General features: G+C 40.4%; 1 protein-coding gene across 6 annotated transcripts in view; it reads right to left on the bottom strand.

The window, feature by feature from the left end:
- TENM4 (teneurin transmembrane protein 4) overlaps positions 1-16478 on the bottom strand; it is a 373803-nt gene that overhangs the window by 207342 nt on the left and 149983 nt on the right. For 4 of the 6 annotated variants that reach the window (XM_069883272.1, XM_069883268.1, XM_069883269.1 and 1 more), the window contains 3 exons: positions 15982-16234; positions 10657-10755; positions 8371-8606 (listed from right to left, as the gene is read on the bottom strand). In XM_069883272.1, the coding sequence (XP_069739373.1) occupies positions 8371-8606; positions 10657-10755; positions 15982-16234 (588 nt within the window). The remainder of the gene's footprint in view (positions 1-8370; positions 8607-10656; positions 10756-15981; positions 16235-16478) is intronic. The other 2 variants (XM_069883270.1, XM_069883273.1) reach the window with 1 other exon arrangement.

Here is a 16478-nt window from a genome sequence, read left to right as displayed (position 1 = left end):
CAACTCTAACAAAATTAGCTGGTTCATATTAATATTATCTTCTAGTATCTTTCTCCAGTAATATTCTCTGGCAGCGTCTCTCTTTCAATAGTGCATACACCATCCATATTTCTTCTATCCCAACACTTTTAATTTCAGGTAACAGATCTTCTTTAGGCCGAAACAGTGAATGATTTTTAATGGAGTTGCTATGGTGAGTTTTTTAACATCCCCCTGAATGAATTGATCTTCATAAGAACAGCTTTAAAGCGGTATCAAGCTGTGGTTAAATCCCTTGCACCTCCTCTAAAACATAAAGCTAACAGTAGTTGCTATCCAAACATACGATGCAAAATCCAAACCAAAAGAGAGGCACACAATCCTCTAATAATACCAACAGCTCTTCCTGACTTTGCAGATGATGGAAAATAAGATCTGAGTTACAATTCATATCACCATCCCCCTAAAGCTGCAATGAAAGACAACAAAAGAGGGGGAAATACAAGACTGGATGTAGCTCGATTTGGCTTTAATTTTGTGTATTTCTCATTTCTCTGAGGATTACTGTCTTGTGTAGGGGTACCATGTTAATAGCTGACTGCCTTTCCTTGGTCATGTTGGGCAAAAAGTACACATAACAACCCCTTGATTCCTAGCTATACTGAGCTGTACTTTGGGGATCTATCTGTGTTTTATATAATCTTCTGTGTGTGTGCATGTGGAGAGGAAGATGGGGGAATGACAGCAAAGTGACTAGGGCTGAAACATTTGAGTAATTCACTTAATTCTTTGTGTATCTGACCAGGGAAATATACTTTTGCCAGATTCCTGTAGGCAGCTTTCCTGAGCTTTGTGCTATTCATCCAGCCTCTTGTAAACTTTACACAGCAGCTGCCCCTGACATATGCTGGAAAAGTAGTACGGAAACCTGTAGGCAATCCAGGAGACTACTGGAACGTATTGAGGATAACTTCTTAGTCCAGCTGATAGAGAGCCCCACCTGAGGAGATGCAATACTAGACCTTATGGTCACCAATACAAGCAAACTCATCAGTGACAGTAGGACTGGGGGTAGCCTGAGCTGCAGTGACCATGCACTGGTGGAGTTCAAGATCCAGAGGGATGTGGGACAGGTGAGGAGTATAGTCAGGACCTTAAATTTCAGGAAAGCGAACTTCCAGCTCTTCAAGGAATTACTTAATAGGATCCCCTGGGACATGGTCCTCCAAGACAAGGGAGCAGAACAGAGTTGGAGAATATTCATGGATGCTTTCCATAAAGCGCAAGAGCGCTCAGTCCCTGTACATAGCAAATCAGCCAGGGAAGGGAAGAGACCAGCATGCCTGAGTCAAGACCTGTTGGTTAAACTAAAGAAGAAGAGGGAAGTGCACAGGCAGTGCAAGCAGGGATGGGTAACCTGGGATGTGTATAGGGACTCTGCCCAGTTGTGTAGGGAGGAAGTCAGGAAGGCCAAGGTGCAGCTGGAGCTAAACTTGGCAAGGGAAGTAAAGACTAACAAGAAGGGCTTCTACAGGTATGTCAATTGAAAAAGGAAGGTCGAAGAGAATGTACCCCCACTGATGGTTGGAAATGGTGATCATGTATCAACAGACGAGAAGGTTGAGGTACTTAACAACTCTTTTGCCTCAGACTTCACCGATAACCGCTCTCCTCACCCCTCCTGGGTCATGGGACAGCAAGATGGTGACCAGGGGGGTAAACCTCCTCCCACTGTACAGGAGGATCAGTTTCGTGACCACCTGAGGACTCTGAACATTTATATGTCTATGGGACCGGATGAGATGCATCCTAGAGTTCTGAGGGAACTGGCAGATGTGGTTGCCAAGCCACCCTCCATGATACTTGAAAAGTCATGGCAATCGGGAGGAGTCCCTGGTGACTGGAAGAAGGGTAATGTGCCCATTTTTAAAAAGGGCAGAAAAGACGACCCTGAGAACTACCGACCTGTCAGCCTCACCTCTGTGCCTGGGAAGATCATGGAACAGATCTTCCCAGAAGCTATGCTAAAGCACATGGAGGACATGGCAGTGATTAACGGCAGCCAGCACGGCTTCACCAGGGGCAAATCCTATACGACCAGCTTAGTGGCTTTCTATGATGGGGTAACCACAGCACTGGACATGGGTAAACTGACAGATGTGATATATCTAGACTTCTGTAAAGCCTTTGACATGGTTCCCCACAACATCCTCCTCTCTAAATTGGAGAGATATGGATTTGATGGGTGGATGGTACAGTGGATAAGAAACTGGTTGTATAGTCATATTCAGAGAGTAGTGGTCAATGGCTCAAAGTCCAGATGGAGATCTGTGACAAGTGGTGTCCCTCAGGGGTCCATACTGGGACCGGAGCTGTTTAATATCTTCATCAATGATATTGACAGTGAGATTGAGTGCACCCTCAGTAAGTTTGCAGACAACTCCAAGCTGAGTGGTGTAGTTGCCACACCAGAAGGATGGGATGCCACCCAGAGGGACCTGGACAGACTGGAGAAGTGGGCCTGTGAGAACCTCATGAGGTTCAACAAGGCCAAATGCAAGGTCTTACATCTGGGTCGGGGCAATTCCCATTTTCACTACATGATGGGGGATGACGTGGTTGAGAGCTGCCCTGCAGAGAAGAACCTGGGAGTGCTGGTCGATGAGAAGCTCGACATGAGCCGGGAATGTGCACTTGCAGCCCAGAAGGCCAACTGTATCCTGGGCTGTATCAAAAGAATAGCCAGCAGGTCGAGGGAGGTGATTCTGCCCTTCTATTCCTCTCTTGTGAGACCTCATCTGTGTCCAGTTCTGGAATCCTAAACATAAGAAGGACATGGAGCTGTTGGAATGGGTCCAGAGGAGGGCTACAAAGATGATCCAAGGGCTGAAGCATCTTCCATATGAGGACAGGCTGAGAGAGTTGGGATTGTTCAGCCTGGAGGCTCTGAGGAGATCTTATAGTGACCTTCCAGTACCTGAAAGGGGCTACAAGAAAACTGGAGAGGGACTATTCATAAAGGCTCATGGTGATAGGATGAGAGGGAATGGGTATAAACTAGAGAGGGGCAGATTTAGACTAGACATTAGGAAGAATTTCTTCACCATGAGAGTAGTGAGACACTGGCACAGGTTGCCCAGGCAAGCTGTGGGTGCCCCATCCCTGGAGGTGTCTAAGGCCAGGTTGGATGGAGCCTTGGGTGACCTGATCTAGAGGGATGTCCCTGCCCATGGCAGGAGGGTTGGAACTAGATGATCTTTAAGGTCCCTTCCAACCCAAACTGTTTTATGATTCTATGATTCTATGAAATGCTCCAGTTTAAGAGAAGCATGTGTAAGAGAAGAACAAGGCTGTATTTCCCAAATGTTACTGAGTATGAAAGAGTAAGCTAGATGTCATCTAAACGGTATGACTTAGTGAGAGAGTGGCAGCAGTCATGCCTCTATGCATTTGGTATAATAACCGACAGCTTTAACCAAATACCCCACATATTTAAGTTTTACTATGAAAGATAAAACTGGTAGTGCTGAGTCATGATGATGGTCCTCTTAACCAGTATCCTGAAATGTTATGTTTCACAAACATCTATAGTACTTAAAACATATTACTGATGATACTATAGCACCTTTAAGACTGGATCTCTGTTTTATATATTAAGAGTAAAATGAAATAAATGAGACCCAAAGTTATTGAGTGAATGGTGTGCAGTGATTTTGTGAAGGTGTGAAAGAAGCAAGAAAGGACCTCAAAGCTCCTCTTTAGCTAACAGATCGACTTCATAAGGTAAAGGCTTTGCTAGAACAGATTGTTTAGCTACCATTTCTGTGTTTCACCTAAGATAAGATGGAAATAGAAAACACTGAAAAATCCTTGCAAATCGAAAGAACAAATGACAACAGTAGCAAAATAGAATTTAATCTGGCATCAGAAAAGAAACATTAAAGCAGAAAATGGAAAAAACTTCCTGTCAGAGTAATAAATTGGTTTATATTTTAACTTGGGGGAAAAAGAACAACTTAGTATCAAGGTGTAAAGATAGGATTAATAGTTTCAGCTCAAGTTTAATAATTAAGCATTAGCAGCTTTTCCAATTGATCTTGAGTAGCATGTAAACAGCATGGTAACTCGTATATTATACAGTCATAGCTAACTAGTTAGATACCCAACAAAAGCTTTTGAGAACTGCTTTAAATTGCATTTATTACGTAGCATCAAAGAATCATGGGCATAAAAGTTAGCTTTCAGGGTGATTTTTAGACAATAAAAAGAAAGACACTTTACAAACGCATCACAGTCCTAGCCCAGTTTTACTGTCAAAGCATTTTGCCTGTAGCAAGCAACACTGTACTTTAAGTGAAGCTGCATCTGTACAGAGTTCAGACAAAGGCAGAGCTGAAAAGTAGTGAGAGTTCTGACTCCAATCAAATAAATGACTGTTTTGGCTTCATAATATATTTTCCAGCCCTAACTTTAATCTAAATCAAATGCCCGTCTTTCTTGCTGTTCATGAAATGCAACCACAGCACATGCTGAAGTACAAGAAAATTGCAAGTGCCTAACTACATCAAACTGTACTTCCATCTAGTCTGGAATCTACATCAGTCAGACGATAATACCTTCAGTTTCAGAAGAAAGAAACTATTCTCCATCACTAATTCATTTAGAAACAGTTCCGCAGATCAAGCCAAACAGCTGCTGGGCATGGAGATCTGGACAATCAAATAGGTCTTTTCTCTTTCTAAGTTCAGAAATCTTCCTCCCAAGCAGTACAGCCATGTCAGAGATTCTTTAAAGTGTTATGCTAGCAGGCCTGGCATCTACTAGATACAGGAACTCTGCCGGCGAAGTATTTGGACAGCAACATACCTTGTGGTATTATCATCTCTGCCATGGGAATCTTGCTATAAATTAGCCCTCCAAGGCAGAGTTCCATGGCATACAGACCCCTTCAAGCTCAGCAAAAGCCATGACAATTTTCCTTGTTAGCTCACAATTGAATGGACAATCCTAAAATGGAAATCAAATTTTTAAAGTGGTGTCTCTTCACGACCTCCTGGAACAGCAAATTTGCAGGTCAGTTACAAGCTGCTTAAAAAGGCCCTTCATTTCAGTGGCTCCAGTGGTGCTGTTCCAGTGATTTTAATGTTACAGCCCCAATCTGCCACTGCTTTTCTCTTTGTTATTCTTATTCCACAAGACAAGCTTCTGCAGAGCTCACAAGATTTGCATAAGCTGTGTGTGTGTGCGCGCAAAACTTTGATGTGCATTGTTACCACTGCCTTAGTGTGTGTCTCTGAGTATTTGAAAAGGTGGCAACAAGTCAATCAAAAGCTGGGTAATTCAAATGAAAATCAGCTTCTGGTGCTTAATACACTCTGTTATATTTTGTTTGTCATTATCTACCCCGACCAGTGACTCAGTCCTGTAAAACCTTCAGCTTGATCACAGGGTTGACACATGATACCAGCCATTCAGCTTCCATGGACTTCTATTTATGCCTCCTCTCCTCTTCACTGAAAAAGCCCAGCAAGATAAATGAACCTCAGACTATCAAATACCATAAAGACTTTCATAAAATAATAGCAACTCTGCCTTTTAGCCTTAAGCAAATGATTTTGCAAGCACTTCAGATGAATTTAAAAAATTAACTGGCTTCAGCAAAGACCTTCAGAAATGACCCAATGCTTTGTCATTTCCAAGCAGTTCTGCCTGCCTCAGACAGTCACCCATCACAGTTGTGTCTGAGCATTTGTCACATAAAAAAGTATTGCCAACAGCAGAGTAACTCGTGGATCTCTTGATATGTCCAGCTCCACACATACGTACAGGTAGGTAAGGCCTGCAATGGGTAGGTTTCAATATCTAAACAGATGACTGTGACGTGCCTGATGCTGTGAAGAGCATCTTTGAGTCCTATATATTGCTCTGGAGCATTTCCATTAACCTACCAGTGCATAAAAAAATAGAGTAAATGCCAAGCCACTGCCATGGGACCTGATCCAAAGCCCATTCCCTTAAGTGGGAGTCTTTCCAATGACCTTAGTTTGCTTTGGAGAATGAAAATGGTCATTAAAAAGATAATTTCTGCGGTTGTTTTAACTAACAAGAGCAGTTGGAAGGTAGCCAATTTCCCAACACTCATGAGATGTTTTATAGATTAGACCTTCTTACTCATGATTAAGTTATACCTTGCCACTCAAAAAGTCCCCATGGCATTAAAAAGAGCAATATACTGCTTAAATGAGGAAAGGTGTCCGTAAGAAAACACAACTATGCCAATATAGAGGAAAAAACCCAAAACTTAAAGAAAACCAGTAACTTGTATTGCAAACAATTCAGATTATTTAAAAGAAGGGACAAGTTCCTGTTAAGAACTACGTAGGTTTTATCAGAATGCAAAATGTCTCAGCTTAACTTAGTGAAAGTAGAAATATTTTGACTCCCTGATTAATTTCTTTTCTTTTGGGTTAGGTGATACAATTCTTGTCTGCAACTTGACAGGATGTAGAAAATAATTACAAATGAAAAGGTTATTCATAATTTTTAAATGAGTTAATTAGTAAACCCCACCAGAGTCACTCATTACAGTAATTAATAATTGATTATACTTGAAATTAAACACAATTTTTCATCAAAATCTAATTAAATATCTGCCTTTTTGCCTGTTGATTAGACCACTGGATCTGGTAGAGACAATCTTTGCTAAATATGTTTACGCTGAACTGAACCATCAAATTTGATTTTTAATAATTGATAGTTCCTTTAGAAATTAGTAATTATGACCCATAATTACAGCAGTTCAACCTGATCAGCATTTCTGGCACCTTGCCAGTGATCCGTGGAGCCTGGCAAATGCCACAGAATTCATCAGAACAAGGGAAAAAGTATCAACGAGCACTCAATGGACCTACCTTTTAACCAAATTAACTGTGATTTTAAACAGGAGCCTGATCTTTTCAGAACCCTGAAAAAGTTCATTTAAGTTGGAGATTACCAACTGCAATTAAAATTCTTCTCAGTCTATCTCACAGCACACACCTCCTCCGTTAGAATTACCAGGCACTGCTGTTCTGAGTTATTCAGGTGCTCCTCTGACACACTGAGATGATGTCCAAAGGAACTATGTTCAGGGCATAAGGAGAATACTAGACAAATGAGAAAGGCAGGTCCAAATGTACATAGTAAATGATGAAAAATGACTGCATATTTAATCAAAATGCTGCTGATTTAATGTTGGTTAATTAATCATTCCTGCTTCTCTTACAGGAGGCATAAAAGTGACCAGGGTATGATGCAAGGCAGAAATGGAAAACTATCAGTCATTAAAGAAGTGCACATAAAACAAACACAGTAAAAGCAATCCTTTGTGGCAGCGCTAATTATACTTATTTGAAATGAAAGCAAAAATCTTTCGATCCAGGCTAAGATTTGTAATTCTAACCACAACCTTTTATAGATCATTAGTGTGCAGGAAGTCACAGTGAAATCAAAGACTCATTTGTGCCATGAGAAATAGACTTTTTTACTATGATCATATCTGTAAGCATCTGATAACTAGAGTTTACATCACTGACAGTTTAAAATAGAAGTCTAGGAATGCACTTTTTTAAGACATTTATAACACAGATACTAAATTTAACTGAAGAAAAAGTAATGGTGACACCCCAACCTTACAGGCTGAAAAATACAGTTTTCACTTCTAATATTTTAATTACTTTTGCAACAAACACCAAGAACACCTTTTTGCAAAGAACAATGGCAACTCTTATAAACCAAAGGAATTCAGATCATGCACAGCACAAGAAAAATCCTCTGCTGCTCCATCTAAGTAGAAAATTTCCTCCACTGCTCACTCAAAATACACCCTGCTGGACCACAATCTAAATTCAGTCCTTTCCCATACTCGAGGTCACACTGTGAACTTCAGTATTGTTGGTTAAATGACCAAGATGTGACATGAAAAGACAGATTAAAACCACATTATTGTTTGTCAGGATCTTGGTTCTGACTCTGCTCCTGTCAAAGTCAATGGCAGAGAATTCCCAAGTACCTGGATGTTACTGACTGGGACATGGACCTCAGTGCCTGTTTTAATCAGCTGCTTTGAGAAAACCTGGTGGGTTTGTCTCAGTCCAGGTACAATTTCCTCTGCAGAAAGTAAACAGCCCATGCCATTGTAGGGAGCACAATGTATGGTTCTTTTGGCTCTGAGAGGCTTTCTACCATACCACTGCAACCTCAGTTAAGCTAACAGAAGCCTTATTTCCCCAATACTTTGTACGACAATTCTGATCCTCTTGTTCCTGAACATTAGCATTGTGGGTGAGTTTGTTGAGAAATGAAAGAAAAGTGGGAAAAAAAACAAACCAAAAAAACCAGAAATAAGCTTACCTATGAAATAGGCCAGCAGGATCACCAATGTGACTGAGATGACAATGGCACTCAGAGCAGCACATTTCCAGTTACAGTACTTATAGGGTTTCTTCAGGTTAAAGGCAGGCCTAGAGAAGGTACTTCTGGGAAGGGGCCTAGGGGGAGGTGAGTACACAGTGCTGGACGTCAAGGGATATCCCGGCGATGTTGTACAAAAAAGGGGAGAAGTGCCTCCAGGTTTGAACAGGAAGTGCCTGAGGGAAGAAAGACCAACAGCAAGTGATTCCTCACACAAATTGAAGCCAAGGGAGACGTGAGGATGGCGACTGCTGCCTGGACGAGGAAAGCAGCTCCACACAACGCTGGCTACGGACATGGATGGCATGCAATAAAGAGAAGAATAAAAATCAAAGGCAAGTCACACAGAGTAAAGGAAAACGAAACAAAACAACAAATCACAGGGCCAACAATGCCACAGAGAACTCTTCAAGGCAGGAGTCCCCTCTGTGGAAGAGCTGGCATTAGAGTGAGATGAATACCCCCGCACAGCTACGACAGACTGGTGGCACAGGCAGCATCGGGGGGCCCCTCACATTCCCACAGAAATGCCCTACAGAGACTGAAGAGGAGTGTGGGTTGGATTAAAGAGGGGAGGGTGTTTACCAATTCATTGATCACTGCATGAGAGCGTTTTTTGTATGGCAACGGTGAACGGAGATGGGGAAAGAGAGCTTAAGCCATTCCATAGCACCCAAATTGTCACAAGGGGGAATATTCACACTGCCCCCACCTGGCAAATCTAAGCATCGGACAATGGGATGCCTGAAAGCATCAAAGCCCAGAATTCAAGCCCTATGCATTGCCAGTTAGGGGAGGCACCTGCTTCCAGAAAGCAGTCCAGGGCAACTCAGTTTGATGCCCACCTTTAAAAAGTGTGAATTACTGTCAAAGGCAACAGTGTTTCCTGTCCAGTGACACCTTGGGAGGCACCGTATCTTGTCCATTACAACAAATCCAGCCTAAGCATCAGCCTGTGAGGGCCTTGTGTGAGACTCATGAAAGTCAGTGCAAAAAAACCCCACTGCAGTCCATGAGTTCCTGAAATGAAACACCCCAATGGGAATGCTCTTCATGGCAATTCTAAACAAAAAGAGCTAATTTTGGTGGGACGTCATGAAGTACAAGGCATTCAAATTTCAAGAATGAAACTTGGGAAATGGATCTGACTTATTCACTGCCATGCTGATGTAAAACAAAAGTGCAGCTTGTGAGGACTGAGAAATGGCCCCAGTGTAGTTTGCACCTTCTGCCATGGTTTACAGGGTCAGATTTGCAGCCAGTGAATATGCAATCAGCATGGCTCCATGGGAGTCAGTCAAGCCAGTGGACTATACCAGATGAAGACGTGACTCTATTTTCCCCTTGAAATCGCTTGTGTAGTCACAGGGGGAAATGTCACATGCAGAAACACCATCATGCAGAAAAGCCAATGATTCATGCCGCAAAAAGTAACACATATTTCTCAAAAATAGGTGTTCATCCTACTACAGCTATAGTTTTATTGCTACTTTAAGCATGACTGCTGAGCATTAGAGAAAGACTCATTATTTCTACTAATTCTCCACATCAAAGCATTCATTTTTACAAAGAGTCAGATAGTATCTTGTTTTGGGAAGTATGCATCTGTTCTGAGCAAACAGGTACCTGCAGTATTCAAGTACAGAAATTAGATCTTTAGTTAATGATGGCTACCAAACTAGAAACTGCCAACAAAAGGTCAACAGTTTGGGCACCAAGTGTCACATTGAAAACTGCTTATAACTTAAAAGTTAAATGAGCAAAAGTTAGGTTAAGATGCCAGAATGGGTGGTTAAGTAAAAATCAGAGGCTCAGCTTACATATAGCACGAGCATCCACTTGTAAGATAAGGTATGCAGAAAATATCAGTTTAACAATGAAGGCTGCCAGTACAACGATTATTTAAGATTTTAATGAAAATTATATTAATCTTAGTTCATATGGAACTCAAAATTGCTGTAGGTACTTCCTACTAATGAAATGACTTTTAAAACAAGGGAAAAAAGCAAATGGCATGCTGTGGCTCACTAGCATATTAATGGTTCTTACATTAATATGTACAGAACACAGTGCTTCAAGCTGCAGAACATCATTTTTTTTTTAAGCCATCTTGGAAGAGGCAAGCAATGGTGTTGTCCTTAAACATCATTAACATGACCAAATGCTTTCATGCAAGGATCATAAGGACTGTACAGTAAACAGGAAGACCACGTAAGTGTCACATACCCATCATTGTAAGCACCGTCATGTCGGGAGGAGGTGAGAATGTCCATCTCAATGAGGTTGTCCTGCAATGTCTCTAGGAATGTCTGCTTTGCTATGTTTCTACATACATATGGAAACATGAATGAAGCCAGTGAGTCATGCATATATGAAGTGTGATCTTATAAACCACAATGGTTATAGTGCAGTTGTGCATGAAATTAGAATGATGGACCATATATTTATATGTATAGATGATACACATATACATATATAGCTTTTAAGAATGTTCACTTCTCTCTCTATAGGCTATATATATGCATATATACACATATAAGGACACACACCCATGTGCATGTAAAAAAAACCACATTCATGTACTTGTTCTTTTCACATTATTTATTGCCAGTGACACATGAAACCTTCTGAACTGCTGGATTCAAAAGACTAGATTTCAATCCAGCACAGCTGTAACATTGTTTAACTCCTGCATCTGGGTTAGTGTTACTCTGAAAAGGCTAGCACAGTATCTATATCTCATTGTGGGCTGCACCTTGGCAGTACAGTTCCATCTAAAGTCCTCATGGATTTCCAGCAAAAATCTGCCACTTATCTCCTTAAGTTTCAGTTTTGCATTTAAGAACCTTTAAATTGCCAGTTTGATTAATCTGTTTTCCTTCGAGGAGCCATAACTTCCTACTTAGAAAATGCAAGTTTTCTCAATATGAGTATCCCAAATAAAACCCCCTCAGTGACAAGCAGATAGAAGCCAGAAAAATGTAATGCTGTAACCCAAATCCAATGCAGTACCAGCATTTTGGCTATAATCTAGGTAATACAGGCAACAGGCAAAGTACTCAGAGCTTGCACAAGAAAAAGCCTGGTTTTGACTTTTGCACACAATAGTGGCATTTTGCAGTATTGGCTTCCCCAGCATGTAATTTGATGGGTCCCATTTTGACCTATACATGCTAAACAGGTTTGTACTTTTTTTGAGGAGAATAGCAGGAACATAAAGAATGAAGTCAGAGGCACAGCGGGGAACAGACTGTGTCCTTCTCACCTTCAGGCTTGTTTCTCAAGACCTGGCGAAAGAATATTCTTCCCACCTTTTTTAAGACAAAAAAACAGTCCTGATTTTGCCCATGTCTGTTTTCAACATCAAAACTGTATCTAAGCCTGAATATGAACAAATTCCCTGGCCAAAACTAGGAAAAAGAACATAACAGCATTGTGACACTTTATCACTTATGCAGGATTAAGTGCTTATAGGATATAAGTGAGATGATGTGAACTTAAATGAGAATTCCTCTAAGAAACTGGATCCAGGTAACATGCTATACCAAGAGAAACCAGTCCTGTAACATCATACAAACCTATATACTGTCTCTTCTAAAACATCCTCAACCTTGATTTTTCATTTCTGTTACCTCCTTTTCCTGTTATTAATGCCAGCATTCAGCTAGCTCAACTCACTGCTTTTGGAGGGCTCTTGGCTGCTTTGACAGAGCAGATCTACTCCTTGATCTGAATGAAAGTAAAATGACTCCTATTTATAGCTTTGTAGTAAAGCAGATTGACATGCATGAGCAGTGTGCCATAGCACTTGAGACATCAGTCCAGTCCATCCTCAAGTGTTTGTAGCTTCCTCACATTCCCTGGGAATGTAGGAAAAGTTGGATGTTGAATTCAATGCAAAAAGAAGCAACATATGTGCATGCACTGAGCATTTAATGGGTAAGAGGCAAGGCATCTAGCAACACATCAATCGGCAAAAGTTCATCAGTAGTTAAAATCCATGTCAAACTGGTTCCATGAATTTCAGTTTTGGATTCTCAATAAAACAGAAGAGGAGAGGATTATATAACCTTACAATGTATGTGTTTGTAACACAGAGGTTCCTGGGTCAACAAGGTGACTAAGGCATGGCTGTCCTCCTCACTGAAGGCTGGAGAGTCTGCTACCTGTGAGATTACCTGTGAATATCTGTCTAGTTACAAACCACTCTTTCTCCTTGTTATGAGTTGTGGTGGCAGAATCTGACCTTACATGAGTACCATGTGAAATTTCCTGGGAATGGAAGTCTCCTGAAAGTTGTTGGTTTGTCAACTTCATGTCCATCTAGTCAGCATTTATTTGCTCCTACAAGGTGAAATGTAAAGGAACAAGCCACAGAAGAAGGAATGTTGAAGAATAAATACTGGGGGAGCTGACTTACCTGTCAGGAGTGACTGCTGAGCAAAGATCTTCTCATCTCAACCTTGATAATATAATTCTTTTAAAGCAACAAAAAAGGGAATGGACAGGGAAAGAAAGAGGAATAAGGAGAAACAGAGAAAATGGAGTAAAGGGAAGCTAATGAAACGAAGGAAGAGAAGAGGAGGGGCTCTTCCTCTTGGAACATGTATAAAATTCTCAGATACAGGAGATGCTTATTGTGTCAGCTGTATACTTGTACTACGCATCTCTGCTTTCCTTTGTAGCATAGTATGGAAATTTCCAGGCAGTGACAAAACATCCTAAATTCCCAGTTCTAAATACTGCCCGGAGTCCACAGCAGTCAACATCAAGTCTCTTCAAACTCTGCAGTGCTTAAAAATTATAAGTATAGACACATTTCACAGCCTGTGACAATCCCTGTTTAAAAGACAGCTTTTTCTTCATGTTTTCTCTATTGACTAATATGGGATTTCAAAAAACTGGATATTCAACAGAGATACAATTCCATTTTTGACATGAGATTATTATAATCTCCTATTGCTATACTTCAAAGGCCTTAATTCTTGGATTAATGTCTCTTGGCCAGGATTTATTTTTTTACATATTGGACATTTTATTCACTTAGGCAAAGGTCTTTTTTTGGTTCTAAAAATCTTTGCAGTGAGGAAGGTCAGCTTCATGAAAGAGGTAGAATTGGGCATCCAAGTCTGCTGAACAACTTGGAAGCCTGGCCTTTTATGTCTACAGAACTCCCACCAAAGGAAATGGAAGATCTCCGCATGTTGGGAGAGCAAACTGTTAAGAGTGGAGATTTGTCACAGATTTATGGATCATCTATGCAGCACAGACTCCGCATTATGACACCATAATAATGCATTTTATTTTCTTAATGTTGTTTAGTGAAGAAACAAAAGCCTGTCAATCGTGCCCTGTAAACATGCTCATTTTCTGCTTAAAATAAAATTACACCCTCTTTTCCAATATGTTCATTGTCTGAAGGGACATTGGCTAAATTACACCATCCCAAACCAATGTCTCAAAAGCTGCAACATCAGGCTCAAAATGATCTGTTAACTACCTACTTAATAAAATAGTTAAATTGAGGATCAATTACAAACGTGACTGATTTATAATACGGGTGAAATCATCACAGGCTGCAGAAGGACCTCTTCATGGAGAAAGATCTCCAACATTCAGTCTGGTTAACAGTGATAATATCACCAACCCAACTTGCTGAAAGAACTGTCTGCTTTCAATCTTGAAAAAATTTCACTGATAATGATTTCACAGAGAAGAAATCAGGACACTCTTAAGGATGTACTCATCTACAATAGCAGCCCAGGACCAGCAACGTAATTGTTCCATCTATGAACTCCAGCATTTATTACAATGTGGTAGAGTTTTCTCTCCATTTCCTTTCTCTGACTGCCAACAGAATTGGACAAATAGGGGCAGGATACTTTCAGCAGAGATATTTTATCTCTGACATTCCTCCACTGATCCAGCCAGCAGTAAGGATGTTCCTTCTCAAATGTAAGGTGCCTGGTTCTGAGAGACTTCAGTCAAATGTTAGGGTGTCTTGGCACTATTAATCCAGTATATTATCACTTTTCCAAAGAATTCACAACCTGGTTTAGAAAAAGGCACAGGGCTTCCTCCAGAACTACAGAGGATTATTGATGAAAGGGCTGCAGGAGTGGGGCCTAAGTATTTTTTAATGGTTTTTTTTTCAAAAGAAATAACACATAGAAGTCACAGCTTGTGTATATATGCTCAAGAATGAGTAACAGAATATAATTACTGAAACTATTGTCAAATCACACTTGCAGTACTTCCCTACTTAATTTTGTATTAATCTTTTGGATCCAGCTTCTTAGTTCTTGGGTTTTTTTAATAAAGCAGTCACAGAGAAATTAATTATCCTTAAATGCCATAAAATGTTAGATTGACGCCTGTTTTGGAAGTTTTACAGGCCAGCAGACACAGCTCATTCTCAAAAGGATCGACAGATGAGTAATTTTTAAAAACGATTTTCTTAGCAAAAGCTGGCAAAACTGGGTACATTTTGTCCCAGGATACAGTCACAGCTACCACTGATCTTAATAAGATTCCCACAGGCTGTGACATGACAAATTTGGCCCTTGGCTTAGTTTTCAGTTAGTATATTTTTTTTTGCTGTCTAAAATCTTTCTTGATTTAAGAAGGTAAGACAACTGAAAAAAACAAAAAGGCAGCAAAATGTAGCGTAGGCCTGGAAGACTTCTATCCAGACTGAAAAATATACCAACCATGGGGCCTAATGATTCCAGCATCTCCAGTGTTTTTCTCAGTAGCAAAGGAAATGGTGAAGCAAAAACTCTGGAGAATGCAAAACCCGAGTTTTGAGTGGACAGCAAGAAGTAGATGCACTCACCAACAGATGGAAGGAATGAGGCTGAGGGAATATGAAAAATCCCTCTTGCAGAACCTACATAGAACCTAAACAAAGCTATGATCTAGAACAACTCAGTGCACTCTTGTTACACCCTTTGTGTATTGCATAGGTGGAAAATAATTTAAATGCTAAATAGAAGCATCATTAATTGACTTACATGCTGCCATCCAGCATTTCATGCTTGCTGGAGCAATATTGTAGGAAAGTAAAATGCAGCAGCTGACCTCTCCTCATTAGGTAAAACAAGATCAGCCTTTCCTAAATGATGTACTACATAACTATCTGCCTGATGAGGCACAGATAGAGAGCAGAATCTTTTCAATATATTGACTGATTTCAGTTTCTTAAATAGGATATTGCTTTATTGTACCACATAGGAAGAAAAGACATTCAAGGAAAATAAGAGAAGGAAAATCAGGAACGCTTTAATCTATGATCCCGATTCTGATTTTAAATGAAGAAAAAACTTATGAGAAGCTGTTCAAGACAATTTTTTTAGTTTATGAGAAAAGAGCAATTTCCTCTTCTCCTAGTCCAAATAAAAAGACAAGAGGAATAATAAATTCAACTTAAAATACTTAAGCCAAACATTAGTTCACAAACTGAATGGCTAGCTTTACAGGCGTGTATATTTTCTCTAACATCTTTAGCACACACAGTCAGTACATTGTAAGGTACTAAGGAAAATTACTTACCTAGTCTCCAGAGGGATGTTACTGTTAAGTAACCAGTTGTCCTGAGCATGGGCTGGCTCTTGAGTGCTGGCTGGTTGTTCTCCAGAAAGAGAGTGGTCTGTAGGAGCTGGGCTGGGGTTGCTGCGTGGAGTGAAGTTCCCTCTGTTTAGGGAATTGATGGAGGCTGCATGATGTTGATTTGGGGTGTGAGCGTGTGATATTGGAGGTGGTGGGGTTCTAAGTCTTGAATGATTTTGAAGATTTGGAGGATGATCTAAAACAGAAGTAAAGTATTTTTAAGGTATATGATATGAGTTGTTTCATGCTGCACTCATTTATGCGCAGGCACTTCTAAAAAGTATGAAAGTTGGGATACAACATATCCTAAATTAAACTCAAAAAGGTAATATAGCCTTGTTCCATGTGCTCTAATGACACACACATTGATCCCCTAGCTGGCTAGAAAAATAGTTTCTTTTCATGTGCCAAAGTTACGAGAACTTAGAGCATGACAAAAA

Source organism: Phaenicophaeus curvirostris, chromosome 1 (genome assembly GCF_032191515.1).
Source record: "Phaenicophaeus curvirostris isolate KB17595 chromosome 1, BPBGC_Pcur_1.0, whole genome shotgun sequence".
Classification (NCBI taxonomy): domain Eukaryota; kingdom Metazoa; phylum Chordata; class Aves; order Cuculiformes; family Cuculidae; genus Phaenicophaeus; species Phaenicophaeus curvirostris.
This window is presented reverse-complemented; position numbering and strand designations above follow the sequence as displayed.